Source organism: Heterocephalus glaber, unplaced genomic scaffold (genome assembly GCF_053883595.1).
Source record: "Heterocephalus glaber isolate CG9 unplaced genomic scaffold, H.glaber_assembly_v1.0 deba00001689, whole genome shotgun sequence".
NCBI lineage: Eukaryota > Metazoa > Chordata > Mammalia > Rodentia > Bathyergidae > Heterocephalus > Heterocephalus glaber.
The window spans coordinates 12,281,211-12,300,134 of record NW_028258414.1 but is presented as its reverse complement, the minus strand read 5'-3'; the positions used below and the strand labels follow the sequence as shown (position 1 = coordinate 12,300,134).

Genomic DNA, 18,924 nt, shown 5'->3' with positions numbered 1-18,924 from the left:
AAGATAGATCTTTGCAAATGGAAAGGGGGCAAGGGGAAGGGGAAGCGGACATGGAAAGATGGGATGGGATGTGTAGTGTTCATATACCAATACACACAATGGACATAATCATTATATGTCTAAAGATGGAGGAGGGAGGAGGGAGGGGAAGGGAAAAAGGATTAAAAAGAAGAGATGTTAAATTCATGTGCCTATTCCCCCGTAAGGTGACTGATTATATAGTGTAAGCATGTACTAATAAAATAAAATAACTATAGTACTCTTTTGTGATATAATCAAGTCCTTTTATATATAAATGTAAAATTCCTCACCATAACTCTGAAAGGATAAACAAAATAATTGTAAAAGTGATTATATTTAAGCCAGAAAACTGGGTAACTGGGAAATAGGAGGGGAACTCACATCTTTCAATTCTTGTAGTTACATAGTCAAAAAAAAGAAAAAGAAATCGTCCTCACCTTTCTAGGGTCAACCTGTCTGAGCAAAGAATTTTCTCTTCGGAAGAACGTTGAAGAATAGGAAATGATGGCATTGATGAGCTCACCAAATTAATATGATCACCTATTGAAAAGGATATATAAATTACTTGATTAAGACAAATGTTTGAAATCTTGAAACTACAAGGTCACCTTATATCTCGACAACACTGGCACCTACAAATATCTTTCTTAACAATTTTCCATATTTCTATATTTGAAATTAATTACTAAATTTGGGGTTCTTCCTTTCCTCCTCAAACCTAAACTATGTGTTCATTGTATGCCATATTTTTCCTTGCTTTACAAATTGTTCAAAGTATATAACTACTCTAGTGCTACCTTCATGCCTTGATAATCCTGACTCCTAATAGTCAATTTTAGCTCTTTTAACTGAGATGAGAGTCCCTCATTACCAGATGTATTTGGGCCAGCACTATGGCAGCCCTGCCGGATTCTGGCCTTGGGAGGTGTCTGAATGGAAGAATCTCCAAATGCTGATAAGGAGCTCATGGCAGCTTTCATTTCCAGCCCACATAGTTCTGTCAGGTTTGTTGTGGATGAGATGCATGACGATTTATTACGAGGTGAAGGGCTTATTACTCTTCCATCTCCTTCAAAATATCAAAAAGTTTATCACAAAGCTACATAATACAAGTATTATGAAATACATAGGAAATACACAGAAAGTAGTTTTGAATAGCAGATGCAAACCTCATACCATCGCTTTTCTAGCTACTATTAGTAGAAATACTCCAAAGATACTACTAGTGGAGAATACTGCAAAGTGGATGTAAATAAATGTATTATACTTATAGTCCACAGTCTATATGACACCCTGATGAGGTTTGTAGGCTCTTGGGTAGATGATGCCCTTGAGTAGATGATGCCCTTGACAGCAAGAAGCTTTGGATCTAGTTGGCAAACATCTATGAAATTAATTAAAAAGAATGACATGTACAAAATCCAGAATAAAAAAGAATAATATATTTACATTAAAGTATTCTATGACTAGTTACCTTCTTAATGAAGATAGTTACAGATGAGTTAGGGGAGACATAGATATTAAAATATATTCTAAGGAAAGAATATACTCCAAAGAAGAATATAAAAGGTCAAGAAGAAATGGTGAGAAGATCCAGAAAATGAGGTGAGATTTGAATAACAGGTCAAAAGTGACAGTTTGAACATTAGATGAAATTTTCCATTTCCCTCTATAAGGAGAAAATCTACTGAAATTAGATTTTTTGAAATTAATATGAAAGCGAGATATGAAGGGAGAACTAGGCAGTAAAAATAGAATATGAGGCTACTAGAGAATTCTGCCGCTTAAACTAACCAATATGCTGAAAAGAGGAAAACCAAATCTAGGAAGCTAACATACTCTGTAGGAGGCCATCAGACAATATGCTACCAACTTAAAATCAAGTTCTACACAGATCAGATCAAAAAATATAAAGCAGTGGTATTTGCTAGCTTCTTCAGGTCTGCAAGGCCTAAACCAAGGTATCTCACACCTAGCTTCTTGAACAATACAATCAGTGCTTACATTTTGCTTTTGTGAACAGCATGGAATATCAAGATAACTAATAATGATGTTCCAGAGTATAAGCATTCAGAATTGACACCATCATCACCAATAAAGTCATCTTCTGATGTGACCACCTGCTAGCAGGATAACTAGAAACTATGATTCATTAAATAGATTTGGAGTGAAAAATCAGGTGGTTAAAAACAGACAAACAAAATTCTAAGGATTAACTACCTATAAGCATTAGTTGATTAAAGATAACTGGTCAGCTAAAGATGATAAAGGGAAAGTTCAAAACAACAGACAGCCTCAATTTCTCTCATTAGATTAGAGTTAGGTTTTTAAAATTGTTTGGTTAAAATTTCAAGCCAATCATCAATTTACAAGGTAGGCTTAAACTTAACAAGACTTGGGACACAGAGGCTGAAGTCAAAGAATAGCTTGCATTTACACCCAGTGAAGAAAGGCATTTTTTCCTTGCTTTTCAGCTCCTATTATGTGCAGAAGTCATAATTACTACCAGCATGATGAGCTTACTCTCAGTGTGATATGCACCTTAAAGTAAATAGCAAGAGACAAAAATGATTAGATCAAAAGGCCTTAAAATCTACACATGAGCTCCTCTAACTGACTGGGAACCAGGAGAATCTTTAATTAAAACATCCACTTATATGTTGGTTAATAAAGACACACATAAACTGCACCACTATGTTTCAAAATTTTACTTGAAACATTTCCTCTATTATTGTTTATTTCTTACATCACTATTTAACTTACCAGACACATAGCCCTTGTCTTCCCAATTAAATTTATAAGCTTCTTGAGAGATGGACCTCATTTTACATTCCTTATATTCTTGGTAGAATCTAAATTCAGTAGGCAACCAAGTAGATAAATTAATTGTCTTTCCAGTTTACTAGGACTTATTTGGTGTGTGTTATTTCTATTAAAAAGAAAATCAGAAATTCTTACATTTTAATATAAAATGGTATATGATTTTATGGTTTATTTTATAAGTAGGATCTCAAAGCTGTTAAGAGGCTTAACAGTCTGCAATTGTTAAGAATGTTCACTGCATTGTAGTCTAGATACATGGGTGGATGGATGAGTGGATACATGAATATGTGGATAGTCAAATAAGTAGCTGGATGTATGGTATAGTCATAGTGCATTATCATATATGTATGGCCACTCAGCCTTATCTTGGAGATTGTTTTGGTGGCAAAAATCCTGATCCTAGCTTTTCTAGTGATTTACCATAATCTTAGAAGCCAAGCATTGTGTCTTCCCCTCTACACACGTATTTTAAAATTCTTAATTACAAAATTTAATCAGTTAAAATTAGGTTAATTGAGATTTTATTGTATAGTATTTCCTGAAATAATTGGGTCTTATAAAATTTCAGGGATACAGGTGTTAACTTTTAACAAAATCCAAAAAAGCCTAAAAGAAATCACATATCAAATTTTAGACTAAAAAGCTTAACTAAAAGATCAAACATTGGGGCCAGGATTTAGCTCAGTGGTTCTGGCGCCTGCCCCTGCAAGCGCAAGGACCCGAGTTCAATCCCCAGTACCAAAAAAAAAAAAAAAAAAAAATCAAATGTCTTTACTTTTGACTGAGAGTACAACTGGTTAATTTATGTGGATGGGTTATGATATGTTTAATTTTGAAAGCTATAACATTAATTATAATGGTTGAGTATCAGATTGTAGGTTATTAGATAGAAATTCCCAGACTTTTCTCAATAAAATACTACTTAGACTTTTTCCAAAGTTTTATGCCCTTGGACATAGAACATTGAATACAAAAATCAAGCTAAGTTGTAAACTGTGTGGCCTTCTTTGTATGACACTGCTAGAGCTATGGAAAAGTCACATTGCCACGTGCACATTTAGGACATAGCAAATGAGTACGCTGTCACAGAGATTTTGAATAAAACTTTCAAGGAAAAACCAAACGGGTTTATTCTTCTCTAAATTTATTTTTAATCTGTCTTGTGTGGGTCATTACTGATAGAACTATATTCATCTCAGTTTCACAAAATCAATACATCCATACTGCTTCCTCACTGGCAAATACCTAGAAATACTTAACCACTTAAATAAATTTACCTCGACAACCATCCATAAATCTGTATACCAATTCCCTACTCTAACTCAAGAAAAACTGGAGGAAAGTATTTAAGCCTGATTCAGATGTAGTGGAGAAAAATTAAGACTATAATTTAAATTGTAAAGGAAATGCACAATGCAAGCATTTAAAAATAATCCCTAGTTGGGAATTTCCTTGTTTACATCTAAACCTCTGTGCCCTCAAACAGTGCTGGGCACATAGCACACACCCTATAATTACATACTAAACTGAATCAAAGAAGGCAAGACAATCCTTCCTGCACTATGGAACTGTAGTTAGGTTGGTGTCAAGTCCATCAACTGGCCAACATAAGAGTGTAAGATACAGAAAAAAGATAGACCCAAGAGAAAGGCCCAGAAGTACAAAATAAAAAGACAGCACTAATAAGTCTTCAAAAGCACTTCATGTTCACACAGTCATGAGATGTACAATGTGTCACCCCTTTCACACAGACTCCTAGGAAGTAGAGGCACAGCAGTATATAAGAATTCTGTAGTGTGTAACACCAGCATATGACAGATAGTGAATGACCAAGGTTCAAATGTGCTTAAAGGAATTTTTCCTGATTTAAAGAAATAAATTTCTGAAATACAACCACCTCCTTTCAGGCAGTATTTTTCAAAGGGAGGTCCACAAAGTACATCTATGAGAACTACTTGTGGCATTATTAAAATGCACATTTCTAAATCCCATTCCAGCCCTACAAAGTCAGAATGGGGAAGATGGAGGGAGAGCACTAAGAATCTGCATTCTTAACAAAAATCCCAAGTGATACACATTACTGTTTAAGGCCTTTGATATAAAATACCTGTAATCATATGTGATAGTAAAGGAAAAAGACGTTCTTTTCTATTCCTGACTTTCCATTCTTTCCACTGTTTCCTTACTTCCTAAATATTTGTGTTCCCATATTCTGTCTCACTAATTAGCCCTTTTTGTAGTTCTAATATAACATTTGGAATATTCTTTTCCCATTCTCTAATGTAACCTGCTCTCCAACCAAAATAACAACAGCTTTTTCTGTATAGGAAATAATCTTCTATACATATTAAACCATTTCTGACTTAAATAAATGCCAAATCATTTTGGTAACCAATGAACCATTTCATTTTTAACTCATTTATTTGGATTTAATAATTCAATATTATTTAACAATTAATATTCAGATAGGATGAATTATGTCTGATCTCTACTCATTGATAATACCTTGCCTACTTGAGTAGTTTCTTTCAAGGTCATGTTGTAAGAGTCTACCAGGAAATGATGATGTATCTCTATTAAGTTTGAATTCAACCTGAAAAATATTATTTAAAAAATTTAGAGAATAATTTAGTAGTAAATAATATAATTATAACATAACAGATAATAACTGATAACATACCACATTATGTATGAATCTTGAAAACATCATGCTTAGTAAAAGACTCCAAACATAAAAGACTACATGTCACAGGACTCCGTTTATATGAAGTATCTTCAATAGGCACCCAGAAGGACAGGAAGCATATCTGTGACTTCCTGGTATTTGGGCTAAGAGGAGGCTAGGGAGCAACTGCTTAATGGATGTGACACTCTGTTTGGAGTGCCTAGATGAGATGATGGTTGTCCAACATCGTGAATGTATATAATGCCACTGAGCTGTACACATTAAAATGGCTTAAAGTGGAAAAATTTCATGTGCACTTTACCACACATAAAATCAAATCAATTTAATGAGATTAGATGAAAGCACCCGCCAATCTAAGACACTTCCAATCAATCCTCTGTATCATCACCACAAATACAATGGTTAAAAGAATTATATGCTCAGTCACTTGCTCAACACATAAAAATGAAATCAAGTTAGGAAAAATCTCTATATTTTGATCATTAGAATCCCATTAAATGTCCAATTATAACATAATTATAACTATAATATAATAAATTGTATACTTAAATCTTCTAAGAAGGACTCTCACTAAATTAATTTTAAATAATTATTTGATAGGACTGAGAAAAACAAAAACAAAACAATCACTTATGATTAGCCACAAAAAACCCTTAAATGCATATCTTAAAAGAATCATTATGCCTCTCATTCATCTATAGTTTAAACACAACATTAGCATTTGCATTACACTCTCATGATTTGTATGAGGTAACAGTATTTTCCCAGAACATAAACCAAGAAGAGAGAAAGTAGGATAGGATTGGATATAATCTGGATGAAACACAAAATTCCTAGAAATATTATAGTGGTAGAAATAGGATTTGTCCAGTGAAAATTAGGACACGTTTGGAGGGGAATCCATTATGCCTAGTTATAATAAGGAATATTTTTCAATTAACCTAACTAAGTGATGTTTATTGGAAATGATCAAGTTGTCTGTATTCCAAGTATCCACTTTTTACACATTTACGTATAGTGTAACCAGCTACCTGCTTGACCAATAGTCCTTCCATTCATCATTCTTACTTTCCCCGTGCTTTCATCTGTAAACTCTGCTTTTTACTTTAAGATTCCTCCAGAGACATATATTTAACAACTTTTTCATAAATAATTGAATTGTGATAGTGGGAGGTCTCCAGTTTTGCCAAAGGAGGAGACACTTTGTTGTGTCTTGAGACATAGTTGTGCATGTTTGGTGAGTATGTCTGAGTGCTGAATTGAGACAAAAGGGGAAGAAAAACGCTTATCTCAAAAATCTCAAAAACAAATAAAAATAAAAAGCCAAGAATTCTGGAAATGCCAGAGATACCATGGGAAAAAAGACTCTCACATCCATAACATTATGAAGACACTTCAAATAACATTACACCTAAAATCTTCCCACTGCTAAACTAGTTTTTCTTCCCTGCTTTTAAACAAAATGTGTAGTTATCCCCTCCCAACTCACTACATTTTATCTGTTCTAAGATGCCATCAGTAATAAGCCCAGTTAAACTCTGACATGCCACCAATTCTAAGAAGGATCTTCATTTCAAAAATATTTAAATGCCAAAAACCTTACATCTTGTAATCAATGAAATGACACTTTAAAGAAGAGAGCTAATTTTGTTTTTATGTAGTCAGAAAATAAAAATCAGCTTTACACTGGAGACCAAAGTAAGTGTACTGAGTTTCCAGTTCAGAATCTGCTCTTTAAGTCATGTTGTTTGTGTAGAATTTATAATACTTTATTTTCAATTTAAATATCAATATGCTTAAATCTTACCTTGTTTTTTTCGGGAAGCGATGATGTTTGAATGACCAGATGAAGCCCACAGTTCATCTGAAATGTAAAAAGAAACCATAAAATTTGCTCTTAGCTTATGTACATATACAGATATATCCCCCCATGATGCAGATAACCATATAATAAAAAATTAGAATGTAAGAGCAGGCTGCTTCTTTTTACTTGTTTCTGGTAAATGATCATGTTCTGAAGATCTGCTGAAATCAATAAAATCACACCTAAGAATTAAAATGTTTCATTCATTTATTTTTTCAAAATGTCGGCACCAATTTAACCCTCCTCCACTTGCTACCTCAGGTTTTTGACACTTGCTGTTTCAGGTCTACATACATAAATCGATGGGGCAGGTGAAGAAGGTAGGACTACTTAATAATAGATTATTTTCTCAATTAGGAAAAAAGAAAGAAAAGAAAAAGGAATTGACTAATCAAAGGAACTTAAATGATCCTGGGCCTTTCCCAGAAGACCAGCTCCACCTTCTGGGGAGCCCAGATCCTGGACAAGACTGAATAGCCACGTACAAAATTAAATACGCTCCAAGTACCTTGGTTCCGCCCACGAACCTCAATCCTAGGTCAGACAACAGCTTGACTAGACCTGGTCCCAAAACTACAACCCATCACCTAAGACAAAGACACCAGTCACAAAGGACAACACCAAAGGGAAGAAAAAGAAAATAGGAAAGCTCAACCTACGCTGTTTGCAGCCCGGCCAGAAACAGAGCGGTATTTCCCTGGAATCATGGCAGGAGACAGTCCAGGATGTTAGATCTGTCTTCGAGGTGAAGCTACAGCAGAGATTCAAAGAGACCAAAAGAGGTCATCTCCCAGGCAACCTGCTCTGGGGTTACCATAGAAACTACCATTTCCGGTCTGGTCCTCTCCCAAACTGACTGGACAACCGGGTCGTGATAGCTTCTGGTGGTATTTGTGGGGGACCAGTGCGTCACCACTTCCTCGTTCTGTTTTCCTGGTCTCGTAAAAACAGAGCTGGAGTACTGGGAGGAGGAAAAGCCGGGGAAGAGACTGAACACCTCAGTCGTTATGACAACAGCCACTTCCCGTCCGTCCCTCTATTCGGCCCGCCTCAACGCTGCCCGCGCGAAATTCGTATCCCCTTACGGGTGACTTATCTTCCCAGCAGAGAGCCCTGCAGGAGACTGAGAAGGGAGATGTCAAAGAGAGCTCCAGTTTCGAGCGCTCCAATTCCGCTCGTCCTTTACCCATGGCGGGAAGGAAACAGCCTGCCTCTAAGTCCACAAGCGCCAGGCCTGGTGAGGCTCCCAGATCCAATCTCCTTTCTGTGCAGGCCTCGGGTCTGCAGGAGCTGCGGGTCTGCGGGGAAGGGAGACAGGAGTCCCTCGAAGGTCATGGAAGGACGGACCCTGGGCTGTGGCTGGGCTCCTCCACTTAGGGACAACTTGGAAAAGCACCTCACCGGGAGGATTTCCATTTCCCCTTTTGTAAAATCAGGAAAGTGCTTGAGAATTAATCTCCATTTAGAATTCAGTGACCTGGTGACTTTGGAATTCTGTGACCCAGTGAATTCTTTCTGCCTGCTCCTCTCCCGGTCGCAGGAACACACAAGTCTGGACTTTAGAGTATATTGCCTTCACTCGAGAGTCCAGAGTTGTTGCTGTTGTTTTTTAATAGAAAGGGTCTAATTTAAGCAAATCTCAAGTATCAGGGTGCTTGAAACTGTGCATAATATATTACATAAACTTGAATAACTTCAATGATGCCTGTCAAAAATGATAGGGGAAGGGAGCTGGGAAGCTGCTGATTGAAGAACAGGAGCTTGCAGATAATCCCTTCCCACCCCTAAGCTTCTTTTGACTGATACTTGCTGCTTGTAAATTCCTAGTGAACTGAATTTCCCCTTCTTGTGCCTAATTTTCTAATGCTTATAGATATTGATAACATTTATTTCGCATCTGGTTACCAATACCTTCTTCCTCCATTTCCCAGAGAAGACTTCTGAATCCTTCTTTGAGGTTATGAAATTTTAATGTTATCACCATTATGTAGATTAAATTATGGCTCATGATTGGATATAAAAAGTGTTCATTTCTAGATATGGGAAAAGCTCACTAGGCAATCAAGTGGTCTGTATGTGGCATTTGGCTTGGCTTTGAATACAGTTTTAATACAGAGAGGCACTTGCAGAGTTTTCAAGCTGAAAGATACCTTAGTGCTCATCTAGTCCAAACTCAAAGTTTATGCTCAAGCAAACTAAACCAAAAGGTTGATTATTTCCTCAGGCGCCTGTATTTACTCTAAGTCCAATTGCCAAACCAATATTATGTAATATCAACCTGCTTCCTACATTCAGGTGAGTGCTTAAGAGCCTTTAATGATATTCTGCAATTATTAGGATAAAGAAAAAAATTAACTCCATTTCTATGACCCTGCATGCTTTTTCCCCCTGCTTTCTACACCAGCTGTATTCAAGGCCATTGTCCTTGTTGCTCACCTGCATTTGGTAGTGCTGACCTTTTCAGTTCTTGAACATACTGTATTCTACCCAAGACTTTGCTCAATTGTTCAGTGTACTACCCTGGAATTCTGAGCCTCCCATTCCCTATCATCAACATTTCAGTCCTTTGCCTTTAAAAATCAGCTCAAATGTCTTTCCTCTTTATGCCTTTGTTATATACTTGCATCCTTCAATGGCCCAGATATTTCAACAGAGTTCATCCAATGTTCATAAAATAATTATGTAGTTTGCTTAATGTTTTATGCCTCACATTAGAATGTAAGCTTCATGATAGCAACTACTGTATTCACTACTGTATTGCCACTGCCTAGAATGATACTTTGCCAATTTAAGGAATTCAGTGAATATCTGTGAAATGATCACATAGCTATAACAATTTTTTTTTTGCTTTATAGTAGAATTTTCAGCTGTCTGTCAGTTTCCCTTCTTACCAGACTATGTAATTGTCAAGACATCTGCACTTTCCTTGAACCATCTATCCACCATCATTGGCTATACCAACTTTGTCAGAAAGTATATATGTACAACCACATATAGATAAATACAAATATGTAGCAAGAGAGATAAATACTAAACATTTGCTGCATACCCTTATGCCATTTTTCTTCCCTCTAATTATACTACCCAACCAAACATTGGAAGAAGAAAGGTCAGTAAATTGTGAAACAATAAAAAAAAATTTAAAATACAACCAAGACTAACTGTTGAGAAACAGACCCAGAATAAATACTAAATCTATTTTCCAATTAGTAAGCATACCCAGCCAACATTTCTAACAATCTATATTACATGAAGATGTTTGCTGAGTTAGTAAGAAACTATATGTGGGTTCTAATAATAATTGCTTTAAAAGGAAGGTAAAAAAAATTTAATTGCTAGCAATTAAAAGAAGTTACGCTGGTTTAGGTAGAGGAACCTAGTAACATCACTAAAAAAGGTCACTTGTGCCATATCCCATTCAGTGCTTTTCTTTGCAATCCTAGAATCAACTAATTTAAAAAATCTAATTTCTAGCCATTCTACAAGATTATTGTGGAGCTATTGCACACACTGTCTTGTGTGCTTGGTACTATATATATAAATAAATATAAGAATAAATGGTCCTTATATTTAGAGAGCTTGAGAAAAGATGAGAGGCTACCTCTAAGGAAGAAACAAGCTCTGAGGAACACTATGCACTGTGTGGTATTTTGCCTCATAAAGCTATGAGTATTATTATTCCTTAACCCAATTTTGCCTGCTTTTTTAAAAAGTCCAATTTAATTTTTTTAAATGCTTAGTTTAAGTATAGAAAGTACACACAAAAGTGAATAAATTGTAAATGAGTAAATAAGTCTTTAAATTACAGTGTAAGCAGAAATGTGGAACAGTGTAAACTTTATTATGCTGCTGGTGAAAGTGTAAACTGATATAAATATATTTGAGAATTATTTGGTATTATCTGCTAAAGTTTAATATGATACTATAACCCATAAATGCTAGGTATATGCCATTAGAACTGTGTATATGAGTGAATCAAAAGACATGTACAAGAATGTTTAAAGCAGCATTACTTATAATAGCTCCAAACTTGTAATAACCAGGTAGATGGGTAAACAAGTATTAGTATATTCATATGATGGAATACTATGTAGTAATGAAAACAAACTATAGCTATTTTCAACAAAATTGATGAACTGCACAAATATAATGTTGAACAAAAAAAGCTAGACACAAAAAAATGCCTATAATGTGATTCCATTTATATGAAATCCCCAAAAAGGAAACTTGGTTACCTTTGAGAAGGGGAAAGGGCTGGGACTGAGATGACAGAGGAACTCAACTCTTGGTGTGCTAATATGCTTCTGTTTCTTTGTCTGGGGTTGTGGTTACACATGTTAAGTTTGGAGATAATTTATTATTAAGAGGGAGGCATTTTTAGACCCTCATGGAAGTCCTAAAATTTGACTTTTTATAAAGAAATATGTACTTATTCTAGATTTTTAGAATGCTTGGCTAAGAAATATATGTAACCATTGGAAATTGGTCATGATTTATAAACTCAAATAAAAATAATACATTTAAAGTTTTATTTAAACCCCCAGTAATATTAGATATAAGTATTCATGCTGCAAAGGGACTCTTCACTAAAATTTCTTCACAAACTTTCTTTAACTTGGGTATTAATTGTGTATGGCACAGGAAGCAAACATGCCCACTAAATATTTTTCAGTTGTCTAAAAGCAGTTGCTATATTACCTGCCCTCCCTGCCTTCCCATTTTACATAAAAGTGCCAGCACTTTCATTTTGTTTTCATATCTCTATCACTTCTTATTTTCTCTTCCACTAGGCCCTCTCAACTTTTCTAGTTATCTTTTCTTAGCTTCTTCCACATAATCTTTTTTTTTTTTTTTTTTTTTTTTGGTACCAGGGATGGAACTCAGGTCCTTGTGCTTGCGAAGCAGGAGGCAAAACCACTGAGCTAAATCCCTGGCCCCTTTTCCTCATAATCTTTAGGAACTTAGTCTTATGTTAACTTCTAAGTATCTAAATCTTTCTTCTTTGTACCTCTTATCCTTATGACTTCTTCCACAAATAAAAATTTTCATTTAAGTAATTCTTTCCAGGAAAATATTAAGATCTCTCATGTAGTTCTCTGTAAGGTATAAAGGATTGGTAATTAGGTTTTCTAAAATAATGCTACTGCAATATAGCCAATAATTTAATACTAGTATTATCTCTTTCAGCTGTTGATTTAAGAAAGGATGAGTTGTAAACAAATAGCTTATAGATTTCTGCTTGGCCAGAATTTGTGATATACAAATAGTATAGAGCAGTATGGCAGTGTTCTTAAAAACTTGGACAGTGGACCCAGCTTGTCTTTATTTGGATTCCAGCTTTACTAATATATGACTGTGATAGGGAAAAGTTTTAGATAACTTGATAGGTTGAATATTAAGGTAGTTGTAGAAGCAAACTAAGTAATGTATTCCTTTAAGATTTGCTTTTCCCATAACTCTTGTTGTTTAAGGTGATGGTTATCTGATTCTTTAACCAGTAACTTCATTATAGATAACATTTTAACCTAACAAAGTCGCAATGCCTGGGTGAATTTACAATGTATATGTGCTTACCTTGTGTCTGTGACTTGTAAATAGGAACCTGAATTGTATTTACACATCAAAGACCACTAGGGATGAGATAATGACTAACAAAGGTATAAAAAGAAGAGATTAACAAAGAACCAATCGGACACTGACCAGACCGGTTTCTGGTGGTCCTGCCTGCTTGCAAGTAGAACTTTTAAATTATTATTTTACCCGAATTCTGTGTCTCTGTGTATTTCTTTCCACAATTTCTGGAACAACTGTGATAAGTAATAGTTATAGCTAGTATAAGTATTCATGCTATAAAGGGAGTAGTAAATTGCCTACTGTTACTATTCTCTTGCATAGTAGCTACTCTGTAAGAGAGGTAAGGCAAGGATAGACTAATTGGGGCTGGCATTTTTTTATCTCTAGTTTTCAAGGCTGCTTATTTTCTAGAGAGGTTTTCATGTATTTCTTTTTTTTTTTTTTTTTTTTTTTTGGTACTGGGGATGAAACTTGGGACCTTGTGCTTGTGAGGCAGGCACTGGAACCACTGAGCTAAATCCCCGGCCTAGGAAGGTCTTATTTTTGGGAGAAGGGAGTGTCACTTCAGTATCTACTCACATGAAGAAGGCTTAGTGTATAAAAGTACACAAATTTCTTTGAAAAGCCCAACTACCCATAGTGTGAGTATGCTTTGACTCTTCTGTTCACTTATCAATTGGCCTTTTGTATATTAAAGATATATTAACTCCTAGAAATTTGTGTTTATTCTTTCTCAGGCATTCCGGCCAAAGTGAAAGTTACAGGTATTTGGAAAGTATTTGGAAAACAAACAGCTGTGTAATGCAACTACACAAATGGAAGAGTTATGGTGTAGAAATTCCATTCTCTCATTTACTCCAGTGATTCAGAAGCAGGTACAGACTGTGTAGGTGACGGAAGAGGCATGTGAAGGAACATCAAATGCTTTGATGTGCTGTAGATTTTCAGTCTTATTCACATAATTATCTCTTTGTTATTGCAAATCTTTTATGTAAAGATAATTTGACAGTTGAGTATCAGCCAAATTTGTGCATCTCTGAAGAAAATTTGTCTACTTAACAAAATAATGAAGATACTGTTGCCCACAAAATTCCATGCTCCCTACTTTCACTTATGCTTTTTTTTCCACTCACTTTTTATCCTTTTGGTAGACCCCAGATTCTAAAACAAAACTACAATACCACAGTAACATTTCTTGATCAAAATTAAGCATTGAATATTTGAATCAAGCCATACTTGATGCTACTAAATTATTTGGGAATGGACCCAAGACATTTTCTCTTAGCTATTTATTTATTAGTTTGTTCATGTGCTATACTATTAGATGTATCTATCAGTCCCTGAGAGCATTTCTGGTGGGGTCATGACTCCTACAGAAAATTTTAGAAGGAAATCAATTTAGAGATAAAGTTTCATGTTACCCTAATGAAATCTACTTATATCATTTTCTATTGCAACAAATTAATTAGCCTTATTACTTTAGATTGGAATTATCTACATCATACAAAAACCCAGTATCACAGTTCTAATGTATTCCCATCACAGGAATCAATTTTTCCTCTATCTGGACTCCCTCCCATTGAACTCTGCATTTGGGAAATAAGTATGGGTAAATTAGCTGCCCTGTCTGCCATTCAAAATAATTTTTTCTACCACAATTTTATATCATGAACTAAATTGTCACAATGGTTTCTGAGAAATTTACTATAAATCTACTCTTGAGAATAATAAAAACAAACATCATTTTACACTTCACACGTCTTATTCTGGATATCTGAAAGCATTTATATGCATTTTATCCTTGAAGGTATAAATAAGATACTAAAGTGATTTTCTTCCAAACTTAATTTTAGGTTAGGGTTAATTCAAATAATTTAATTCCATGTAATGAAATTAAGTGTAACTTTAATTTTAAGGAAATGAATAATAAAATAAGTAGTATTAGAAGTTGTGAGCCTGAGCAAAGATTATGTAAACTCATAGCTTCGTTATTAATGTTGTTATCACTGTTTTGACTTGAATTTGAAATGACTATGTTTTAAGAGAAAATTATGTTTTAAAATTAAGCATATAAATCTTCTGAAGCTACATGGTATTGACAAATGGCCATTGTCCTTGGAGCTTTGAAACTGCCTCTCTTCTTAATTCGAATCATAATGGATGTTACATTCCCATTTCACTGCCATGAGTATACCTCATTTTACATATTTAAACAACTTTGATAGCCATATCAGCCTCTTTTTTAACCATTCACTTAGGGTTTTTTCTCCCACCAATGAACATTTATCCTTGGTTTGGTGATTCATGTGATTGTATAATGTGTCACTGCCCTACAGTAAAAGGAAACACTAGCTTTATTTTAATTTACGCAAAAAGGATTTATAGTTTATAGAATGTTGTTTGCTTCTTCCATAATAATTTTTGCCATATTAGTTTAATGGGGAAAAATTAGATTTACCTCAACTCCTTACATGTCATTCTTTACTTATTCAATGAGTATTTATTAAACATGCACCCAGGGCCAGAAAACTGTTCTGGACAGAAACAGTACATTGGTGGGCAAAACAGAAAAAGATTCTTCCCTCTTGGCACTTTCCATTTAGTGAGGGAGCCAAGCAATAAAGAAATAAATGAATGATTTCAGCTAGTGATTAGTACTTTGAAGAAAATTAACTAGGAGATGATGTTAGAGCATGATTGGGGTGGGAGGAGAGGGTTTTCTGAAAAGCTTTCAGGTGAGTTAATCAGAAAAGTCCTCTCTGAGACCATGTATAATCAGAAATCTGGTTACGATAGGTGAATGCTATCTTTATATACCGTATTTGACTTTTTAAAAAGTCAATACATAGCAGTCACCAAATGGCTAGTTCATACAAATTCTGCAATTTTTTTTATAAGGTGGGCATCACAAAATAGGTAGTTGTAATGGATTTTTAAGGAGAGATTAGAGATGGACATGTTTTTAAAAATAAACAAACCGACAACAACAACAAAAAAGAACTGAAGGGAAAGGAAACATCAACCCAGGCATGATGCATACAAAGCAGAGGGTGAGTGAGTTGGGAGGATAGTGGTATCATTAGATTAAAGGCGAAGATTTATAATGTCATTCTGGGAGATTCAGATGGAAGGATATAAAAGAAGAGTGGTTTTTAACCACTGGGCATCAAATTAAATAATGAGGTTGTTTTTGTTTTGGGTTTTTTTGGTATCAGGGATTGAACTCTGGTCCTTGTGCTTTCGAGGCAGGCGGCAGAACCACTGAGCTAAATCCCCAGCAAATAATGTGATTTTTGAATAGAAAGTATGTTGGGCAAATGAACCTGGGGCCTGGTGTAGGGAGAAAGAAGAGGGTTTATTAGGACTAAGATGGCACCTTGTTGTAATAGTCCTGCCTTGAGTAGTTGAAGGTTAACTTAGAGAGAGGAAGGGCAAAAGAATGGGGAGGTCCTATTGATAAGGAAGAATTAATGGACACAAAGATTAATTTAGACACTGGATTTGTGAATGAGAAAAGAGTAAACTATGACTGAATATTTTAATACTGAGTAGCTAAAAAAGGTACTACTTTACTAGGCATAAGAAGGTGCCATTCTGGGGAGAAAGGGTTGATTTCAATTTCAGAAGTCAGTTTGAGAAACCTATCATGACCTAACCTGCCCTTCTCTTAAAACTGGATGAAATGTCCTCGCACGTTACCAAAGCATGTCCCATTTAGACCATCATAGCCTTTACTACCCTGTGTCATAAATGGCTGATTTAGTCATTCTGATTTACTAATCTGCCCACTAAACTCTGTACAACTTGAAGGTAAGGGCAGTCTTTCACTAACATTCCCATGTTCCAAGGACCATCCTAAAGGTCTACATTCCTGGCACAGAGTAAATGCTTCAACATATTTGCTAAGTGATCATTAAAGGTTGACTTGAGAGGCAAAGGAAACAGTAAAACAGATGTGTTTCTTGGGCAATCAAAGTGGTGAGGAAGGGAGATGTGGTCCAGGGCTCAAAGTGATCATCAAAGCCATGTTACAGGATCCCTACAAGAGAGCTCATAAACCTCTTGTGGCAATAGTGTCTTCATCACTTAACCTGGAAAAACCTGTTTCAACATGAGAAACAGAAAAGCCCAAGAAAATGTAAACAAGCCTGCATCACCCATTAATCAGACTTACAACTTATAAATATTCAGGAGTTGGCTCTGCAGATAATAGGCCAAAAACAAACAGCCTAGCATTTGATGCTTGCATCATCCTTTCCTGTGCCCAAAACAATGAGGCAGTGACATTTAGAAGAATGGGAGGAAAAGATTTTAGGGGACCGGGAATATTCTAGATGTATCTTTCTGTCTATTCCCTTTACCCTGGTTGAATGCTGATGTTTTAATTATCACTAATTATCAGCTATGTGAGCTAAGAAAGTTACTTCATCTCTCTGGGCCTATGTCTACGCACTTGCAAAATTGTGATTTTGAGGGGGTACCTACATCATAGTTTTGTTGAAAAAATGAAATGAGTTACAATATGCAAAACCTGGGAACGTGATAATTATTCTATACCTCTTAGGTAGAGGCAGGAAGGTATAGTGACTAAGAGAATGGACTTTGTAGGTATAGTGGCTAAGCAGGTGGGCTTCAGTACTGGTTCTGCCACTTACTAGCAGATTCCCTTACCTTCTTGTATCCTGTTTCCCCATCTGTAATGTAGAGGTGTTATTTGTACCTCTGTCACAGGTTTGTTGTAAGAATTAAATGAGTATTAACCACTCAGAACAGTGCCTGGCACATAGTATAAATCATGTTAACCCTTAGTTATGATTGCAACAACTCCTTACTCATGTATCTTGCTCTGAAGCTGTCTTTGGCTACCTCCAGTCTTTTCAGTGACCTCTCATTTTCCATCTGTAGTTAGGTACACTGAATGTTTTCTACTAAATTCACAGAAACACTAGATGGGGTTGCTGAGCTAAAGCACTAAAGAAGCCCAACTAGAAGCACTAGGCAGCCCAACTAGAATTTTGAGCTGGATGGAGGTTTAGTTCACACTTTTCATTTGCAGATGAAGGGAAGTCATCTGATGTAATCCCTGTCTGGAATTAGCTCAGCAATCCAGTCTTCCCATTTCTAGGAAACACAATCGTAACTCTTGTTTGGAAATGATTGAATGATGAAGCTGGGTGTGCCTGCAAATATTGCTTAGTAAATTTCTCTAGAATCATTTGATCAAACTCAAATGATCCTATAAGCCCCTGGGGGCAGGAGCACACTGCTGTTATTCACTGACTTCTCTGTCTTCCATGCCTGGCTTTCAGTAGATGTTCACTTAATATTTGTTGAGTTAATGATAGAGATTTTCATAAAAGCTCTGATGATTGCAAATCTTCCCAACGCTGTATGAAGGGAATTTTTAACATACATTCATTCTCTTTGTGTGTATTCAATCCTTTTCTTTTTCTAGCTTCCCTGAAGACATGAGAACTGGAAGAAACTTTGGAAAAAAACTTCCAGTCAAAATGCTTCATTTTGCCAATGGGAAAATTCAGGGAAGTGGTTTGTCCACACTCACCCAACTGGCTAGTGGCAGAAATAAGGTTAGATCTTCCCTACCTCATCATCTTATTTAAAATTTTTTTTTAACTGCTCAAGATACTGTCAATCATCTTCCACCTATACTTTGTTTACTAATCTTTCCTCCAGGTCATATTCTCCAGCTTATTATTAATCTTTATGGACTATCACTGAGAGAAGGATTACCATTCATGTCCTTCCTTTTCCCAGTGTCAGTTCACATAACTAACCTACCCTATCATTGCCAGCCAGTCATCTGCCTTTCTACCTCCTGCATCTTAATTCCTGACCTTGAGGAAAAAAAGGAGGTCTTGTGTCCCACAAGAACCAGCAGAGTAGTCCTAGGGCTCCAAATAGCCAGAGGACAGGCCAGAAGCTCAAGCATTTAAAC

General features: G+C 35.7%; 1 protein-coding gene across 12 annotated transcripts in view; it reads right to left on the bottom strand.

The window, feature by feature from the left end:
* Lrrc49 (leucine rich repeat containing 49) overlaps positions 1-18,924 on the bottom strand; it is a 166,428-nt gene that overhangs the window by 133,684 nt on the left and 13,820 nt on the right. For 4 of the 12 annotated variants that reach the window (XM_087199201.1, XM_087199199.1, XM_087199200.1 and 1 more), the window contains 4 exons: positions 7,338-7,394; positions 5,350-5,437; positions 893-1,090; positions 459-561 (listed from right to left, as the gene is read on the bottom strand). In XM_087199201.1, the coding sequence (XP_087055327.1) occupies positions 459-561; positions 893-1,090; positions 5,350-5,437; positions 7,338-7,394 (446 nt within the window). Of the gene's footprint in view, positions 1-458; positions 562-892; positions 1,091-2,784; positions 2,874-5,349; positions 5,438-7,337; positions 7,395-8,053; positions 8,407-18,924 lie in introns of those variants that run through there. The other 8 variants (XM_087199207.1, XM_087199205.1, XM_087199198.1 and 5 more) reach the window with 8 other exon arrangements.